The sequence below is a fragment of the Theropithecus gelada genome, chromosome 20 (genome assembly GCF_003255815.1).
Source record: "Theropithecus gelada isolate Dixy chromosome 20, Tgel_1.0, whole genome shotgun sequence".
Lineage (NCBI taxonomy): Eukaryota > Metazoa > Chordata > Mammalia > Primates > Cercopithecidae > Theropithecus > Theropithecus gelada.
In genome coordinates, this window is record NC_037688.1 from 59,509,593 (window position 1) to 59,526,673 (window position 17,081).

At 40.9% G+C, this 17,081-nt stretch overlaps 1 protein-coding gene across 3 annotated transcripts in view; it reads right to left on the reverse strand.

Moving 5' to 3' along the window:
- Positions 1-17,081, reverse strand: part of TNRC6A (trinucleotide repeat containing 6A) — a 216,031-nt gene that overhangs the window by 32,851 nt on the left and 166,099 nt on the right. For all 3 annotated transcript variants that reach the window (XM_025370328.1, XM_025370329.1, XM_025370327.1), the window contains exons 6-7: positions 2,668-5,253; positions 797-973 (exon numbers count right to left, since the gene is read on the reverse strand). In XM_025370328.1, the coding sequence (XP_025226113.1) occupies positions 797-973; positions 2,668-5,253 (2,763 nt within the window). The remainder of the gene's footprint in view (positions 1-796; positions 974-2,667; positions 5,254-17,081) is intronic.

A 17,081-nucleotide genomic window follows, 5' to 3' on the forward strand; every position in this document is an offset into this window, starting at 1 on the left:
TGCAGTGAGCCGAGATCGCGCCACTACACTCCATCTTGGGCAACAGAGCGAGACTCCGTCTCAAAAAAAAAAAAAAAGAAAAAGAAAAAGAACATATTCTTATTTTAAAATCTAATAAAACTCCTCCATGCCTTTAACAAATCATGGTTCTTGAACATGGACAATGGTAGCACTCTTGTTTGTACCCACTTAATCATCTGCATAGTGACACACAGGACGAAGATGATGAATGAAATTTGAAATAATCAGTTTTTGTATATATTTTCAGGGAGAATGGCCAAAGAGTATTTCAAAGTCATAAGCAGAAAGCATCTTATCTTCACACATGGCCCTTGGGATTCCTATAGGGTATCTTTTACATAACCTATAAGATAATGACAATGTTAATTTGAATCTTGGGTCTTTTCTGAACTATGCTAATTGTCTGTAACTTTCAGGGAATCATCTGACAGTCTGAATATGTGTCCTCATGGCTACACTATTTAGCCTCTCAGGCTGGATGGCATGAAAGTTGCTAGTAGACTCTTCCTAGATAACCTAATTTGGTAAAATATAATTTAGATTTGATGAAGTATATGCAAATTAACAGTTACAATTCTAAGAAATATGAGAAAAGAGGAAAATTCAGAAAGAGAATAAACCATGTTACAAAATCAAAGAGCAAAATACTGAACATCATCTATCGTGCCATATTATATGATTATATAACACAGAAACCTTATCTAATTATTTAATTATAGTCAGTGAGTGATCACCACTGCTACACAACAGCTACCAGGCATTGTCAATAACTTACCAGATTTGCTTAATGCTTGTGGACCAACAGAGCTGGAGCCCCACGTGGATGTGCTGGATGCCGCAGCAATGGGTTCCCCCCAGCTGGGACCACTGTCTATGGGCTTACCCCATGCTGAAGTACCATTATCCACAGTTGTGGCTGGAGTAGAAGGCTCCCCCCAGGGCTCACCCCAGCCTTTAGAAAGTGTGGGAAAAGAAGTCATCAGCATAGAAGGTAAGGAGGTGCAGTGGAATAAGGGACAATAAAGAATACTTAGGGACCAAGGATGAAGAACCTCATGTTTATGTACAGAATAATGATACTGTGATAGGCAAAAAAATGGCATCGTTTTATGTTAAAAAAAAAAAAAAAGACAAACTATTTCCCATTAATATAACTATAAGGTGAGAATTTTTAAAACTTTTTTCATAATTACCCTCTAGGCCTAGAGCTGATTTTTGCATAGTTATGGGAAACCACTCTCCTTTGAGCATCAATTTAATTCCTGAAAAGGTCAAGTCATTCTAAACCAAACCTTGTGAATTGGAGCAGGTGATAAGTTGGGTGACAGTGTATGTATAACATTTGTACCAGCTGGGTACAGTGGCTGATGCCTGTAATCCCAGCACTTTGGGAGGCCGAGGCAGGTGGATCAGCTGAGGTCAGGATTTTGAGACCAGCCTGGGCAACATGGCAAAACCTGGTCTCTACTAAAAATACAAAGATTAGCTGGGCATAGTGGCACACACCTGTAGTCCCAGCTACTCAGGAAGCTGAGACAGGAGAATTGCTTGAACCTGGGAGGTGGAGACTGCAGTGAGCCAAGATCATGCCACTGCACTCCAGCCTAGGTGACAGAGCAAGACTCCATCTCCCCCCACCCAAAAAAAAAAAAAAAATTGTGGCACAAGTGTACCCCTTCCACACCACATACACTGGAAAAACAATGTACTACCCAGCTAACAATAATGGGTCACCTACTTTTTACACATGCTGAACAATCCTTATTTTAAAATCTGAAGTATTAGGCTGAGGTTGTCCAAAGCAAAAAAAAAAAAAAAAAAAAAAAAACCACCACCACCACAACAAAAACAAAGCCATAAACGTTTCATTAAGAAAAAATAAAAGCCAACAGGCTTCATCTTAGATACATACTTCTTCCTTTTAAGAATCAAACCTAAATTAATACAACAAACTATACTTAGACTGAAAAAAAAAAAAAATTAGGCGCCGAAAAGTTAGCTCATGAAAGCACTCCCATATCCACTTCCAATGAGACTATTAAGTCAATAAAACTTTTATTAACAAAGACAATGTAGCCAATCACACTTAATGAAAATGTTGTCGGGATAATTTGCAGAGACAGGAATTAGTTCATTATAAGAGAGGAAAGTAAGGATATACTAGAAAGGTATTATCAAACATTTTTAATACACAAACATATATACTGTATCTAAGTAGAGTTGGATTTCTCACCTACTTAAAAAAAATCCCTTCTAGAGCCAAATATAGTACCTACTGTTTAGAGAGTACTGTATTTATGAGATACTTGTTTTATTTCTGGAGATATTTTAGTCAAATAATAAAACCACAAGGCCTAACTCTAAACAACTTAGAGAAGTGTACAGCATTTCCACTTGACTGCCCTTGTCCAATTCACCTTCTGTTGCATTTCTAATAGAGAATGAAGTGTGCAGGACTCAAAACAACACTGCCAAAAGTGGAGCTCTGTTCTCTGGTGGTAAACATCACCCCTATAATTTTCTTCAAGCTGCTTCTGGATTACAGTAAGGAACAGCCTTTGTGTACATATCCAAGCACTTTGTTATACAAATCTTATAATAACAGTAAGTTAAAATAAGTCTTGATTTCATAAAATAGAAACTTACCAGAGCCACTGCTTGCCTCTTTGTTTGAGATGGCACTTGCAGGCGTTAGCAGCTGATGTACCTGTGCTTGCTGGTCTGAACGGCTGTTGCCATTTGGGACGTTTTTGTTCCACATGTTCACATTTTTGTAGTTGTATTTGCTTGGATCTCCCCAAGCTGAAGTTCCATCATCAATCTCCATTTTGCGACGTATAGATTCTGGGGATGGTTCCTCCCAGCCTGTGGGTTCTTCTTCTTTTGTTGGGGCTGGTATAGGTCCCCCCAGCCAGCCTGTACCAGGAGGTTTGCCTGTAGCTGGTGGGATTCCCCAAGATCCAACAATGTCTTGTTGCTTGTTCCAGTCTGGAGAACTGACTGGCTTTGACGAATCTCCCCAACCTAGAGACTGATTAGACTTTGGAGGGTCTCCCCATCCCTGGGAAGGAGTAGGTTTAGAAGATTCATCCCATCCTGATGAATTATTTGGATTTATGTTGTTTCCCCAAGTAAAAGAACTAGTTTTACCAAGTTCGTTCCAACCGGAAACGGACCTGTCGCTGTCACTACCTCCTGAGCTGGATTTCTTATTGGCCTCACCCCAATGGTTACTCCTTGAAGTTTCTCCCCAGTTATCACTGGCAGAAACAGACCACCCTTGGCTTGATTTCTGTCCATCACCCCATCCCTGTTTGTTCTTTTGCGAGTCATTCCATGCAGCCTTCTCCTCTTTGCAATTCCCCCACTGATTGCTCTTGACCATTCCTGTAGCAGCAGAATCATCTTCCCACCCCCCCTGGCAGTTTGAGCCTTTGGAATCTCCCCACCTCAGAGCAGGTTTGGGATCGCCCCACCCTGATACAGATGAGGTATCATTACTATTAGGGCTAGTCTTATCTATACATGCCCCTGAGTTAAAAGTCTGTGTTGCAGAGCTTCCCCAGGCCTCTGTCCCATTGTCAGTCTTTCGTTCCCCTCTAGGTGATGTTTCTGTATCCCAGGCAGTATTCTGCTTAATAGGAGTCTGTCCCCAACCAGAGTTGGACAGGACACGTGGATCTAAGTCAGTTCTGTTTACAATGCTTTGGAGTAATGTGTGCTGATCAATTTTTCTTCTGTCTCTACTCTGACTTTCTCCAGTTCCTTTTTCCTCAAGGCGTCCAGTGCTTTCTGTACTACCATCGCTCTCCACTGTACCTCCTGTTTTGGCCCACACACTGCTTTGCTCATTTGTCTGAGATGTGGCAGAACCCTGATCCTCTTCCTCAGTAGATTTCCATCCATTTGTAAACTTCTTACCATTGCCATTTGCACTGTCATTGGAATGCTGATTGCTAGGCAGTTTGTTCCACTCACCGCTGGGTAAATTAGTGCCAGTGTTTTGTGCAGGGGTTCCCCATCCTCTTCGACTTCCTCCAGAATTCGCGCCATTTCCACTTCCCCATGATGCACTCTGGGAATTTGCTGCACCAGATTCCCACACACCACCTCCTTTGTTTGTGTTAACTTGAAAGTTAGTGCCCATAGGCCCATTTACGCCAGGCTGCATTAGAGTTGCATTCACAGTGTCACCATTAGCTTGGCCATTAGGGCCTGAACATTTGTCTCCAGAGTAATTAGAACCATAGGCACCCCATGTAGTACCATAAGAGCCTCCACTTTTTGACTCTCCATTGCTAAGGTGAGAAAGGGAAGTGCCATTCATACCTGATGGAGCCTGCATCTGAGGATGATTCATTGTGCTCACACGCCAGGCCCCTGTATTACTACTAGGCAGCTCATTATTCTGCACTGAACCGGAGTTTGGTAAACTAGAGGTCATAAAGTTAGTAGTGTTATTTGGTCCAGTCATTTCAGTGGTAATATTCTGAGGTTGACCACTGAATGAAACCTTCTGTGTACCACTTACTTCAGATTCACAAGTTTCCTGAAGGCTTCCCCAGGTACCATGGGTAGAACCACCACTCACTTTAGAGTTAATACTCTGATTGTTAGGCATCTGGCCTATAGTACTGCACTGAATATTGATGCCAGAACTACCACTCCCTACAGGCCCTTTTAGGGCAAGTCCATTGTTCTCTAATACTGGCCAGGCACCATGGTTGCTAGCTGAATTCAAAGTGCTTGGATTTAACCCTCCATTTGATGAAGAACTTACAGTGCCCCAAGCATTCATTCTATTGTTGCTACTTTCAGATTTGCTTTCAGGAGCATCCACAGAGACCTGACATGTGCTTATTATGGCTCCATGGGAAAAACCCCATGGCCCAGTACTACTTCCATGGCCCACATTATTGCTGCTGCTACCAACTACAAACTTGTTTTGGGAACCAAGTCCAGTGCTATTCCGAAGGCCATCTTTTTCACCACCTGTGTTCCCTGAAGCCATGATAGTGATGTTTCTTTCCGACTCAGAACTGGAGGCAGAATCAGCATCCATACATTCTGAAGCCAACTCCGGATCACTGCCAGGGACTGAGGGCCATGCTTCTTTTTCCGACAAGTCACTTACAACAGCATTCTTACAGTTTGTGCTAGAATCGCTTGTAGAAGACACAAGTCCCCGCTGGGAATTTTCATAATGGGATCCTGAAGTACTGTGGTTTATATCTAGGATAAAGGAGAAGTACAACTATTTATAAAAAGTGTTAGGCCATTTCAAAATGACACTAAAATTTAAGAAAAATGACGAATATGTTATAAATAAACGTGGCTCCTCAAATTTAACAATGGTAGAATGGTTACAAGGGCACTGGTTATCTTCTAGCCACCAACTTTCCATGTTCAACTGATATTATCCGAAGATCCTAGAGGACACAACAGCCCCTTGATAAATACTTGCTGAATGAATACATTGTTAACACATCAGCAAATAAAAGAATTTTGGAGTCAAGAAGGTCTAGGAGGCAGCTACACATTAGGATAACGGAACAACCCAGGCATAGAAGCCTGACATGGAAACATGGGTAAGGAGAAGTGAATAGCCAAAATTTGATAAAATGTATCAGAAATATTTTTCCACCCTCTGTTTTCTACTATAGCTTTTCCAAACAACTGTTTTGGGTATTGTAACAAGTTTATAATTTTTTTTTTTTTTTTTTTTTTTGAGACGGAGTCTCGCTCTGTGCCCAGGCTGGAGTGCAGTGGTGCGATCTCGGCTCACTGCAAGCTCCGCCTCCCGGGTTCATGCCATTCTCCTGCCTCAGCCTCCCGAGTAGCTGGGACTACAGGCGCCGCTATCACGTCCAGCTAATTTTTTTTTTTGTATTTTTAGTAGAGACGGGGTTTCATCGTGTTAGCCAGGATGGTCTCCATCTCCTGACCTCGTGATCTGCCCGCCTCGGCCTCCCAAAGTGCTGGGATTACAGGCGTGAGCCACTGCACCCAGCCACAAGTTTATAAAAATTTTTAAGAATGGTAAGAATTTGAAAGCTTTTATCATTACATTCCATTTCATTAGTATCCATCTTCAACCTGAAATATTACATCCAAGTAACAGTATTTTCAGTTCAACTTCCTCTCATAAAATTTTCTTAATTTACCTTCCTAACCACATTTATATAAAAGGACAGAAAAGTAATGGTTAATTGTTATGCTGAAGATCACAGAATTATTATGATCTCAAAAAATCAACTGCTGACACTGGAGCCATTTGATGACCAGTCATACAATCCTATAATCTTGGACTTCCTGCTATATATTACTATCTAGCTATTTTACCACAGGTAGGGTGGTTCTAGTGCTTCTGAAAGTTCCCCATATACTTAACTCTCACTTGGTTTAAGGATCTGGTAGGTAGACATTCCTCAGAGGCATTAACCTGCATAAGCCATGTGCATTTCGACTGCCTTGAGGGGCAGGTTATATTGCAGTTTTCTACTAAGGTACCAATCAGAATCACATGTAGTGCTTTTAAATATACATGTTCAAGGCAATGTCCCAGACCTAATGAGCCAACCTTCAGGGGTTGTAGGCCTAGGAGATAAACAGAAGTCACTATTAAGGTGATTTGCTAAAATGGAAAATCAGATTCAATTTGCATCATTTTCTCTCAAAGCACAATCATTAAGCAGCAAAAGATGATGAGCTGGAAAGAGTCTGGAAAGTGACTGGAGAGAGACCAGAAATGATATAAATTCATCAAATAACATACTTTAAAGTTCCATAGATGACTCTAATTTCCACTCCCTGTTTAAGAATCATTTCTTTAATGATTCCTAAAGCTGCCAAAGAAGATTTGCCATCTTTCAGTGCCCATGAGGAGAATTTCTCATGAAATAAAGGGTAACAGTAAGTCAGACTCACTGGGTATAAGCAAATCAACACACTAACATCTGCACCGGCACCATTAACAAATGTTTGGCATTCAGGACTATGTCTGACAACTTTCTGTGCACTTTTATCACCGAATCCTTACAGCTACCCTAGAGGATAGGCATTACCTTCACTTGCAGATGACAAAACTGAGGTTCACAGGTTAATTTATGGAAAATTAAGTGAGAAAGGCAGGATTCATCAGAATCCTTCATAAAGCAAGGTGCCTAAGAATGTAGACAGGACTCTAGAGACACCCAGATTCAAGTCTGAACTCTGTATGACCAAATCTGCAAAACCAGAATATAAACAATACTTCTTAACCTGGTTCTTTTGTTAATTGTATCGTATGTAAAGCACTAAGCTCAGTGCTGGCTGCAAATAAGTGCCTCGTTAGGGTCAATTTGACATAGTGATTAACAGCACAGATTGGGTAGCCAGAATGCGTGGGTTTAAGAGACACTCCTACCATTTACTAGCTGTGTGACCATGGTAAGATCCTCAATCTCTGTGCCTAGTTTCATCTCTGAAGTAGAAATAGTATTAGTACCAGGCCAGGCACAGTGGCTCACCCCTGTAATCCCAGCACTTTGGGAGGCCAAGGTGGGTGGATCGCGAGGTCTGGAGTTCGAGACCATCCTGGCCAACATGGTGAAACCCTGTCTCTACTAAAACTACAAAAAATGAGCCGGATGTAGTGGCGGGCCCCTGTAGTCCCAGCTACTCGCGAGGCTGAGGCAGGAGAATTGCTTGAACCGCGGAGGCGGCGGAAGTTGTTGCAGTGAGCCGAGCCGGCGCCACTGCACTCCAGCCTAACGACAGAGTGAGACTCCGTCTCAAAAAAAAAAAAAAAAGAAAAAAAAAGAAACAGTATTAGTATCAATCTCACACAACTGTGGTGTGGATTATTAAAACTGTACTGGCCAGGCGCGGTGGCTCACGCCTATAATCCCAGCACTTTAGGGGGCCAAGGTAGGTGGATCACGAAGTCAGGCGATGTTAATCATCCTGGCTAACATGGTGAAATCCCGTCTCTACTAAAAATACAAAAAAATTAGCCGGGTGTGGTGGTGGGTGCCTGCAGTCCCAGCTACTCAGGAGGCTGAGGCAGAATGGCGTGAACCTTGGAGGCAGAGCTTGCAGTGAGCCAAGATCGCCCCACTGCACTCCAGCCTGGGCAATAGAGCATGGCTCTGTCTCAAAAAAAAAAAAAAAAAAAAAAAAAAAGGTACTCTGTACTATATCTGATCCATATTAGGTGCTTAATAAATGAGGTCTATTATCACTGATAAATGCATGCTAAGGATTATCATCTTTTAGTCCTATCTCCAAAGCATGTTTTTCATTCCACCACGTCTCCCTTATGAAGAACAAAGTGAGAAATCATATAACTTCCTTACTTAAAATTTCCACTTAGATACCTGAATATTCTACCTTAGATACCTTAACTTAGATACCTTAGATATTCTGAAAGCAGAATCTTCTAATTCTGGATTTACACTCCAACAGAGTGTAAATTCCTCTCCTCCCAAAGGGGGCAAAAACTGCTTCTTTAAAAGTTTTTCTCATCTCAGTAAGTTTCCTAAAACCTAGAATTTATCTTCTATTCCTCCCTGTGCACAGCAAATCCAAAACAACATCAAGTCCAAAATCTATATACCTTTTCTCCAAATCTAAGACAGTCCAGCCCTTGTCACCTTCTTTTCCTGGACTACTGCAAACGTATTTCTGCTGCCACTATTTGCATGCATAAGAGTGTGTGTGTGTGTGTGTGTGTGTGTGTGTGGCCACTTTCATAAAGCAGGAGTAAGAAAACAAGATTGGCCATCGAAAACAAAACTACCCAAATGGAAAATAAGAAATGGATCCAGAATTCAAGAGTGAAACACCACAAGCATTCCCATAATGACAAGAAAAAGACAAAAATAATCAATACTACTATTTCGGTCCAGCGTTAGAACTACTAACTGATAAAAGATGACTCAAAAATGGGAGGTAAAGATAATAGAATAGAGGCAAAAAAGATCAACATGAAAAAACAATTTCCTTTCTACATGCCAAAAATAATCCAGGAGAAAATGTTGATGGGGAAAGATCTTAATCATTAAGAGCCATAAAGTAACTGGAATAAAGCTAGCAAAAATATTTAAAGTCGTATATGATTATATTTTATTGCAGGCCATAGAAGACACTTGAAAGTAAAGACAATTGTTACTGGATATGAAGATGTAACAATGCTCTAAGTTTAATTCAATTATAAGAAATTGTTAACAAGAGTCTGTAAAAATGATTATAGGTGATTTAAAAATTCTGTAAAGCAAATGGGAGAGTAACCCTCTAAAAGATTTCAAAAAGAAGAGGTTGTGAAGAAGAGAATCTGCATTATCAGGAAATAGTTGAACAGCACTGCACTGCCAGACAGCACTTTGACTGAACAGAAAAAGTAACCCAGAAACAGATCCAAGTATATGTCAAAGATACTATTTCAAGGATTAGCATTTTAAATCAGTGGGGAAAGGGAATATTCAGTACTTGAAAACTTTTTAAAATGAGATAATATATTTTTAAAAATCCCAAATGATTAAAACATTAAAAGATGAAACCATGAAGCTATCAATCAATAAGTATTTTTTATACATAAACCATATGTGACAGATTTCACTGTTAATGTTAGAAAATCAAAAGTAAAGCAAAAAAGCAAACACCTGAATATATTCTGGAAATGAGTTCTATCACCTTTAATGTTAGTGAAAAATGTTCTCAGATTCTGGTCATGACCCGGTTTGGTGGCTAAGTTTGTCTTTTAAAATATTATTAACTAAAATCCCATTTTTAATCTAGAAGCCACTTGATCAAAACCTAAATTAAAGATTATTTTAAAAACTGGGTTACCAATGGTGAGTTACAAGGCATTTTGGGTTATAAAAAAGGTTTTAGTTTAGAAAAAAAAATTCGTTTGGCATTTTAGCTCATGCCTGTAATCCCAGCATTTTGGTAGGCCGAGGCGGCAGTACTGGTTGGGTCCAGGAGTGAGACCATCCTGGGCAACCTAGCAACACCCCATCTCTACAAAAAATAAAAAAATCAGCCGGGCGTGGTGGCATACACCTGGAGTCCCAGCTCCTTGAGAGGCTGAGGCAGAAGGATTGCTTGAGCCTGGGAGGTTGAGGCTGTAGTGAGTTGTGACTATGCCACTGCACTCAGCCTAGGTGACAGAGCTAGAGTCTGTCTCAAAATGAATAAATAAATAAAAATAAATAAAAGGTGTTGGCTGGGCACAGTGGCTCACTCCTGTAATCTCAGCACTTTGAGAGGCTGAGGCAGGTGGATCAACTGAGGTCAAGAGCCTGGGGCCAGCCTGGCCAACAGGGTGAAACCCCATCTCTACTAAAAATATAAAAATTAGCCGGGCATGCAGCAGGCACCTATAATCCCAGCTACTCAGGAGGCTGGGGAAGGAGAATCACTTGGACCCAGGAGGCGGTGGTTGCAGTGAGTCGAGATCATGCCACTGCACTCCAGCCTGGGCATTATATAAGAGCGAAACTCCATCTCAAAACAACAACAACAACAACAAAAAAAACCAAAATGTATTGCAGGGGATGGGAACAGACACTATTATAACGGAAAGGGTAAAAAGAACAGGACTCCTCAGGAATCATTACTAATATGTTTCAGAGTCAGAGATTATTTCAGATTTGGAAGAAGTCAGATAATTTATTTTGCTTATAGACACACAAGAAGACCCAGTGCTGTAAATGATCTGGAAGATAAACATAGAGAAGCATCATTAAGTAGAGTATTATCACTCAGCTTTTCCAGGAAATAATGAGAAATAGTAAATCTCTGTGCTAGTGGGAAGAAAGGGGGCGGCTGAGTTTTACTGAGTGTAATGCAAAATGTTTATACAGTGCAATGCTGTAGGCAAACTTAGATTTGGAAGGTTGCAGGTTATTTAGAAATATTTGAAATCCAAAGTATCATTAACATCCTACTTTCATACAAAATGCCCACAGAAGTGTGATCACCAACAGTACCACACTAAAAAAACGTAAATACATAATCGCACATAAGAGAACATCTATCAAAAAAAAAAAATCAAAGAGGTTATGTGGGGGCTGAACAAAGACTGGTGATAATTCTAGTGACATAAAAAAACAGCATCAGCTGGGCGTGGCGGCTCATGCCTGTGATCCCAGCACTTTGGGAGGCCTAGGTGGGCAGATCACCTGAGGTCAGGAATTCGAGACCAGCCTGGCCAACATGGTGAAACCCCGTCTCTACTAAAAATACAAAAATTAGCTGGGCATGGTGGCGGGCGCTTGTAATCTCAGCTACTCAGGAGGCCGAAGCAGGAGAACTGCTTGAACCCGGGAGGCGGAGGTTGCAGTGAGCCGAGATCGTGCCACTGCACTCCAGCCTGGGCAACAGAGCGAGACTCTGTTTCAAAAGAAAAGAAAAGAAAAAAGAAAAAAAAAGAAAAAAGAAAAGAAAAGAAACCGCATCACTTATTCAGGAAGAATTTAGATCCATGGACATTCAAATATTTTTCTTCTAAATATACAGCATCTAACAAACAAAACAGTTAAATATTTATTTTCTACCTTAAAGACTTTCAATTTCACCAGAAAGGGAAGAGCTTCAAAAGTAAATAATATTTACGTTTTACAATGTTTCCAAGGAGTATGAGAGAGATGGTACCACCGGGAATATGAGAAAACCTTAGATGCACAATTTCAAATCACTCTTTTTTTTTTTTAAACGGAGTCTGGCTCTGTCACCCAGGCTGGAGTGCAGTGGTGCGATCTTGGCTCACTGTAAGCTCTACCTCCCGGGTTCAGGCCATTCTCCTGCCTCAGCCTCCCGAATAGCTGGGACTACAGGCACCTGCCACCACACCTGGCTAATTTTTTGTGTGTTTTTAGTAGAGACGGGGTTTCACCATGTTAGCCACAATGGTCGCGATCTCCTGACCTCGTGATCTGCCTGCCTTGGCCTCCCAAAGTGCTGGGATTACAGGTGTGAGCCACCACGCCTGGCCTCAGATCACTCTTAAGTACAAAATTCAACATGTCTCTTCTGGTTATTCTTGCCTTTGATTCAGGGTTTGGCAAACTTGTTCTACACTGGTCCAGTTAAACATTTCAGGCCTTGCAGGCCAGATGGTCTGTGAAAACTATTTAACTCTGCCATTGTAGCTTGAAAGCAGCCCACAGACGATATGTAAATGAATGGGTGTGGGTATCTCCCAATAAAGCCAGACTAAAATAGGCCCAAATCTCTGTTCCAGAATAAAAAAGACAAATGTAATATCACAACCAAATGCAATGCATGAATCATGACTGGCTTCTGGTTTGAGAGATGGGGTGAAGGTGACAGGGAGATGGATACAAAAGACTTTCTTGGGGATGTTGCTCTAGACCAGATGGTGAACACCTCAACCAGGGCAACTGGTAGCAGCAGTATCAAGAGGGGAGACGGAAAAGTGGAAGGTATTTAAGAGTTAAAATTGGCTGGGCGCGGTGGCTCACGTCTGTTATCTCAGCACTTTGGGAGACTGAGGTAGGCGGATCACGAGGTCAGGAGATCGAGACCATCCTGGCTAACATGGTGAAACAATGTCTCTACTAAAAATACAAAAAATTAGCCAGGCGTAGTGGCACGCGCCTGTAATCCCAGTTACTCGGGAGGCTGAGGCAGGAAAATGGCGTGAACCCAGGAGTCAGAGCTTGCAGTGAGCCGAGATCGCGCCACTGCACTCCAGCCTGGGTGACAGAGTGAGACTCCATCTCAAAAAAAATAAAAAACATAAAAAAGAGTTAAAATCAGCAGAGTACAGTAACCCTGTGAGACATACAGGAGAGGGAAGAGTAAAGCATGATTTCAAGGTTTCTAGATGGGCAACTGGATGAATGGGGGCGGCAACTATTTGAGCAAAGGAATGCAGGAGGAGGAAGTGGTATGGGGGCAACACAAAGAGTTCAAGTTTGGACATACTGAGTTTTGAGGGGCCCAACGTCAAATGAAGACTTCCAGAAGAGGACCTAAAATATGGGGAGATCTGAAACAAAGCCTTGGGAGGGAACAAAAAGGTTTGCATTTGACATTCAGAAGATCAGTGACTTCAGCAATAGAGTTATTTTAGTCAAGTGAGCAGAAGCCAGATTATGAGACACTGATGTAATACATTAAAGACTGCAAGTACAGACCATTCCTTCAATAATACTGAAAGGCGGGAGGGAGAAATTCTGTAATAGCCTCAAAAGACTATGGGGATTTTGCCCGGCATGGTGGCTCACGCCTCTAATCCCAGCAGTTTCGGAGGCCAAGGCAGGCAGACAGCTTGAGCTCAGGAGTTCAAGATCAGCCTGGGCAACATGGCAAAATCCCGTCTCTCTACAAACCACACAAAAATTCACCAGGCGTGGTGGCAAACGTCTGTAGTCCCAGCTACTCAGGGAGACTGACTGAAGTGGGAGGATCACTTGAGCCGGGAGGTTGAGGCTGTAGTGAGCCGTGTTCATGCCACTGCACTCCAGCCTGGGTGACAAAGTAAGACCCTGTCTCCAAAAAAAAAAAAAAAAAAAAAAAAGAATATGGAGACTTAACGAAATTTTTTAAGGATAGAGAAGATATGAGTTTGTTTATCATCCAAGGGGAAGGTGCAAGTTCCAAGCAAGCAGAAGCTGCCAAGACAGCAAGGATGTACACCGTGCTAAAAGCCCAATGCAAGAGCACAGATGGATGGAACGGACAGCATTTTAACCTTTAAACATTTCCAGAAACTTTAATGTTAACATTTTTGGTTAAAACATCCCAATTACTGGTCATTCACCATTATGCCTCAAATGTCTTCTTCTTTAAAAAAAATAACTATTTCAAACATAGAAAAGTCCATAAAAGAGTAATATAAAATATACCCATACACCTTAAAAAATACATTACTAGTATGGCAGAAAAAACTCGTATTCTCTCTCTTTCCTTCCCCAGTGGGTATACCAGTGGTAATCACTCAGGTAAATCTTTATATCTTACTACATTTGAATTCATCCCCTAAGCAATACATAGTGTTCTATATGGTTTATATTTTATATAAACGCTAGCATACTCTGAACAAGCAAGCAAGCAATACATTCTTGGGACAACTAGCAAAAATGTGGACACAAACTATTAGAAGATATTGTTGTTGTTCTTTTACTTAGCAGTGATAATGGTATTGTGGTTGTACAGGAGACTATGCTTATTCTTAGGATAATTACCTGTGAAGTATTAAAGTTGAAGTGTCAGTGTTTGCAACTTACTTTTAAGTGCTTCAACAATAATGTGCACATGTATGCATATATGAGACAGAGAAAGAGATGTATGTCAAGATGGGACAATGTTAACCACCACCAGATTTGGGTGGAGGGTATATGAGTGTTCACGATTCTAGTCTTCTTAACTTTTCTGTATGGATCATGTCATGTGGATAAAAAATGGGATAGAACACTTTGGCCTATAAGAACAATATTGCTCCTGTTGAGCCTACTGGTCCCCCCAAAGCCTTCACTCTCATTACATGGTTTGCGGGCCCCCATATTAAAGAGTTATTTCACCCCTTTGGGCTCTAAGCGGTTAACTGCAAAAAAGAGGTCTCAAGTCTCAAATTAAACCATCAATAAATGTCTAAGGCCCAGCCCCAAACTGGCAGCCCAGGGCTAGTCTGCAGAGTTGTCTAGTTTGACTAGCACAGGATTCTAAAAAAATTAAAACGAGAACATAAAAAAGCCAAATACAAATGGATCAAACAAAACAAAACAAAACAAAACAAAACAAAAAACCAAGCTAACATTACGTTTCCCCAATTCTGAACAACATGTAGTTCACAACAAAGAATGCTCATGTTTCTGGGCTACTGTGCACGCTGTTTATACTATCTAGTACCCGGTTCTTCACTGGCCTCTAGGTTACTTCCTAATCTGTAAAATGAAGATGATACTATCTACTCTGTAAAAGAAGCATTAAGTAAGTTAGTAGTGTGTGGGCACAGTAAGCACTCCATAAGGATTAGCCACTATATCGTTATTAATATTAATAACTTGGTAGGAGCTGGATATACCTAACTCATAAGAAGCCTTCACCGACCCTCCTGGTCTATTTTGCAAGCTAAAGTTTCTATTACCAATCCTAGTAACACCTAGAAAGATGTTTTAATGTAAATATGTAAAATATGCTGGTAAGTGGGGATTCACAAATTTTTTAAGAGAAAAAAATACAAATCTGGCTCTTCTTTGGAATGCCTTGGTTTCATCATCTGCATTTTCTAGTTGTTTTTTGAGATTGAATCCAGGCTTCAGTTAGACTGCTGCACCCTCCTCACTTCCAACTTAGCCTCCACATCAATGCAGTCCACCCTGGTAAAATTCTTTTAGGAACAGGCAGGATGTTTTTCCTTCTCAGCCTTTTTTTGAAGACTTCTTCCTATGCCCACACCTGAGGCCTTCTTCTCATCTGAACGCACACTTGTAACACTTTTGGTATTTTTGACTCAGAGTTATTTTTGAGAAGCAAGATTCTTACACTTCTGTTGTTTCCATTTCAAAAACAGGTACCTTTCATTTCCCCAAGTGAAAAGGCATATTTGACATATTTTCTAAATATACTATCCCACTTCACTGTTTTGTTCAGTGCCATTCCACCTTGCTTAGCTCACAGCAGGTACTCCATCATTTGTTGTATAACTAACCTCTCCCAAAGTTTTTAACTGCATTTTTCATCATGCTGACGACCAATACATTTACTTCCAACCTGACTTCCCAGGTGAACTTCAAATTACTAATTGCCTACTACTTGGCACTAGATCTAGTATGTCTAAACCAAACTCTTCTTGAGAAGTGCAGGTCCTTCTATAAGAGTTATTAGGAAGATGATTTATTTGGCACCTAGATATCAGGCATTAATCTAGCTCCTTTAATAACATGCCATATAATTAAGTCCCCACAGCAACCTTATAGGGTTGGGTACTACTGTTTTACAGATTAGCAAAGAAGGTCAGATGTGTTATATGGCTAAGCTCACACGGGTAATAAGGTGCTGGGAAATTAGGGAGTAAATATTAACTCAGGACAATGACTTAAATTTGTATCCTTTCCAATAACAATGTGCCTATGCTAGAAAACTCACATTTGTGTCCTCTTCCTCATTACCTATCACATCTTGTACGGTGCCAAAGCACAGCATGGTGGTTACGAGCACAGCTTTGGAATCAGACAGATCTTGATGTGAGTCCAGGATCTGCTACTTATTCACTGTGAATACCATAATATATTACAATGTACAGAGTAGCTCTTGGTATATAAAAGAGAGCACAGGTGTAGAAAGTGAGTACAACCTGGCACAGTTAGGAAAGACTGCTCAGGCACATGGAGCAATTAAGTAACCTGCCCAAAGTCACACAAACTGGGATATGGGGGCACCAGGATGCAAGGCCACAGACTGATTCTAGACTTCCTTCTTTATCAGTATGCTACACTGCCTCTAGAATTGTATTTTTGTATGGGCACCTTGATTGCCCCCTCAACCCTAGCACCTAATTCTCTATCTGGCTTGTGGCAGAACTTTAAAATAGTTGGATAAATGAATGAATGGACAGACTAATAGACCATCAAAACTTTCCAGAACACATTGAAACAAACTGGGCTTTGAGAAAACTTGTAATCACATACTAGATTTATTTTCTGCCTCACAATCACTACCAAGCTCAGAGAAGTCACTCTGAGGCAAATAACTGAATGCATTTCCTCTGTTTGAATATAATTTCCATGAGTGCCAGTCTTTTTATGGCATGTGGTAACTGAGTGAGCTTGGGCAAGTTATTTAATGTCTCGGTGTGTCAGCTGCCTCTACTGAAAGTGGAGGTTAAGAACTCTGTCTCACAACGTTGTTGAACACTAAATTGCAATAATATGTACAACTGCTCAGCACATGGCCTGGGGGGAAGGGTGCTCAATTTTAGCTACAGTCTTACAGTCAACTTTAGCTATAAGCTCCTTATTAAAATGGGCAGAACCTGAAGGGAGAATAAGTAAAATAATCATTTTAAAGTAGGTAACTTACAGGAAATATTTTAAGATTCCCCATTCATA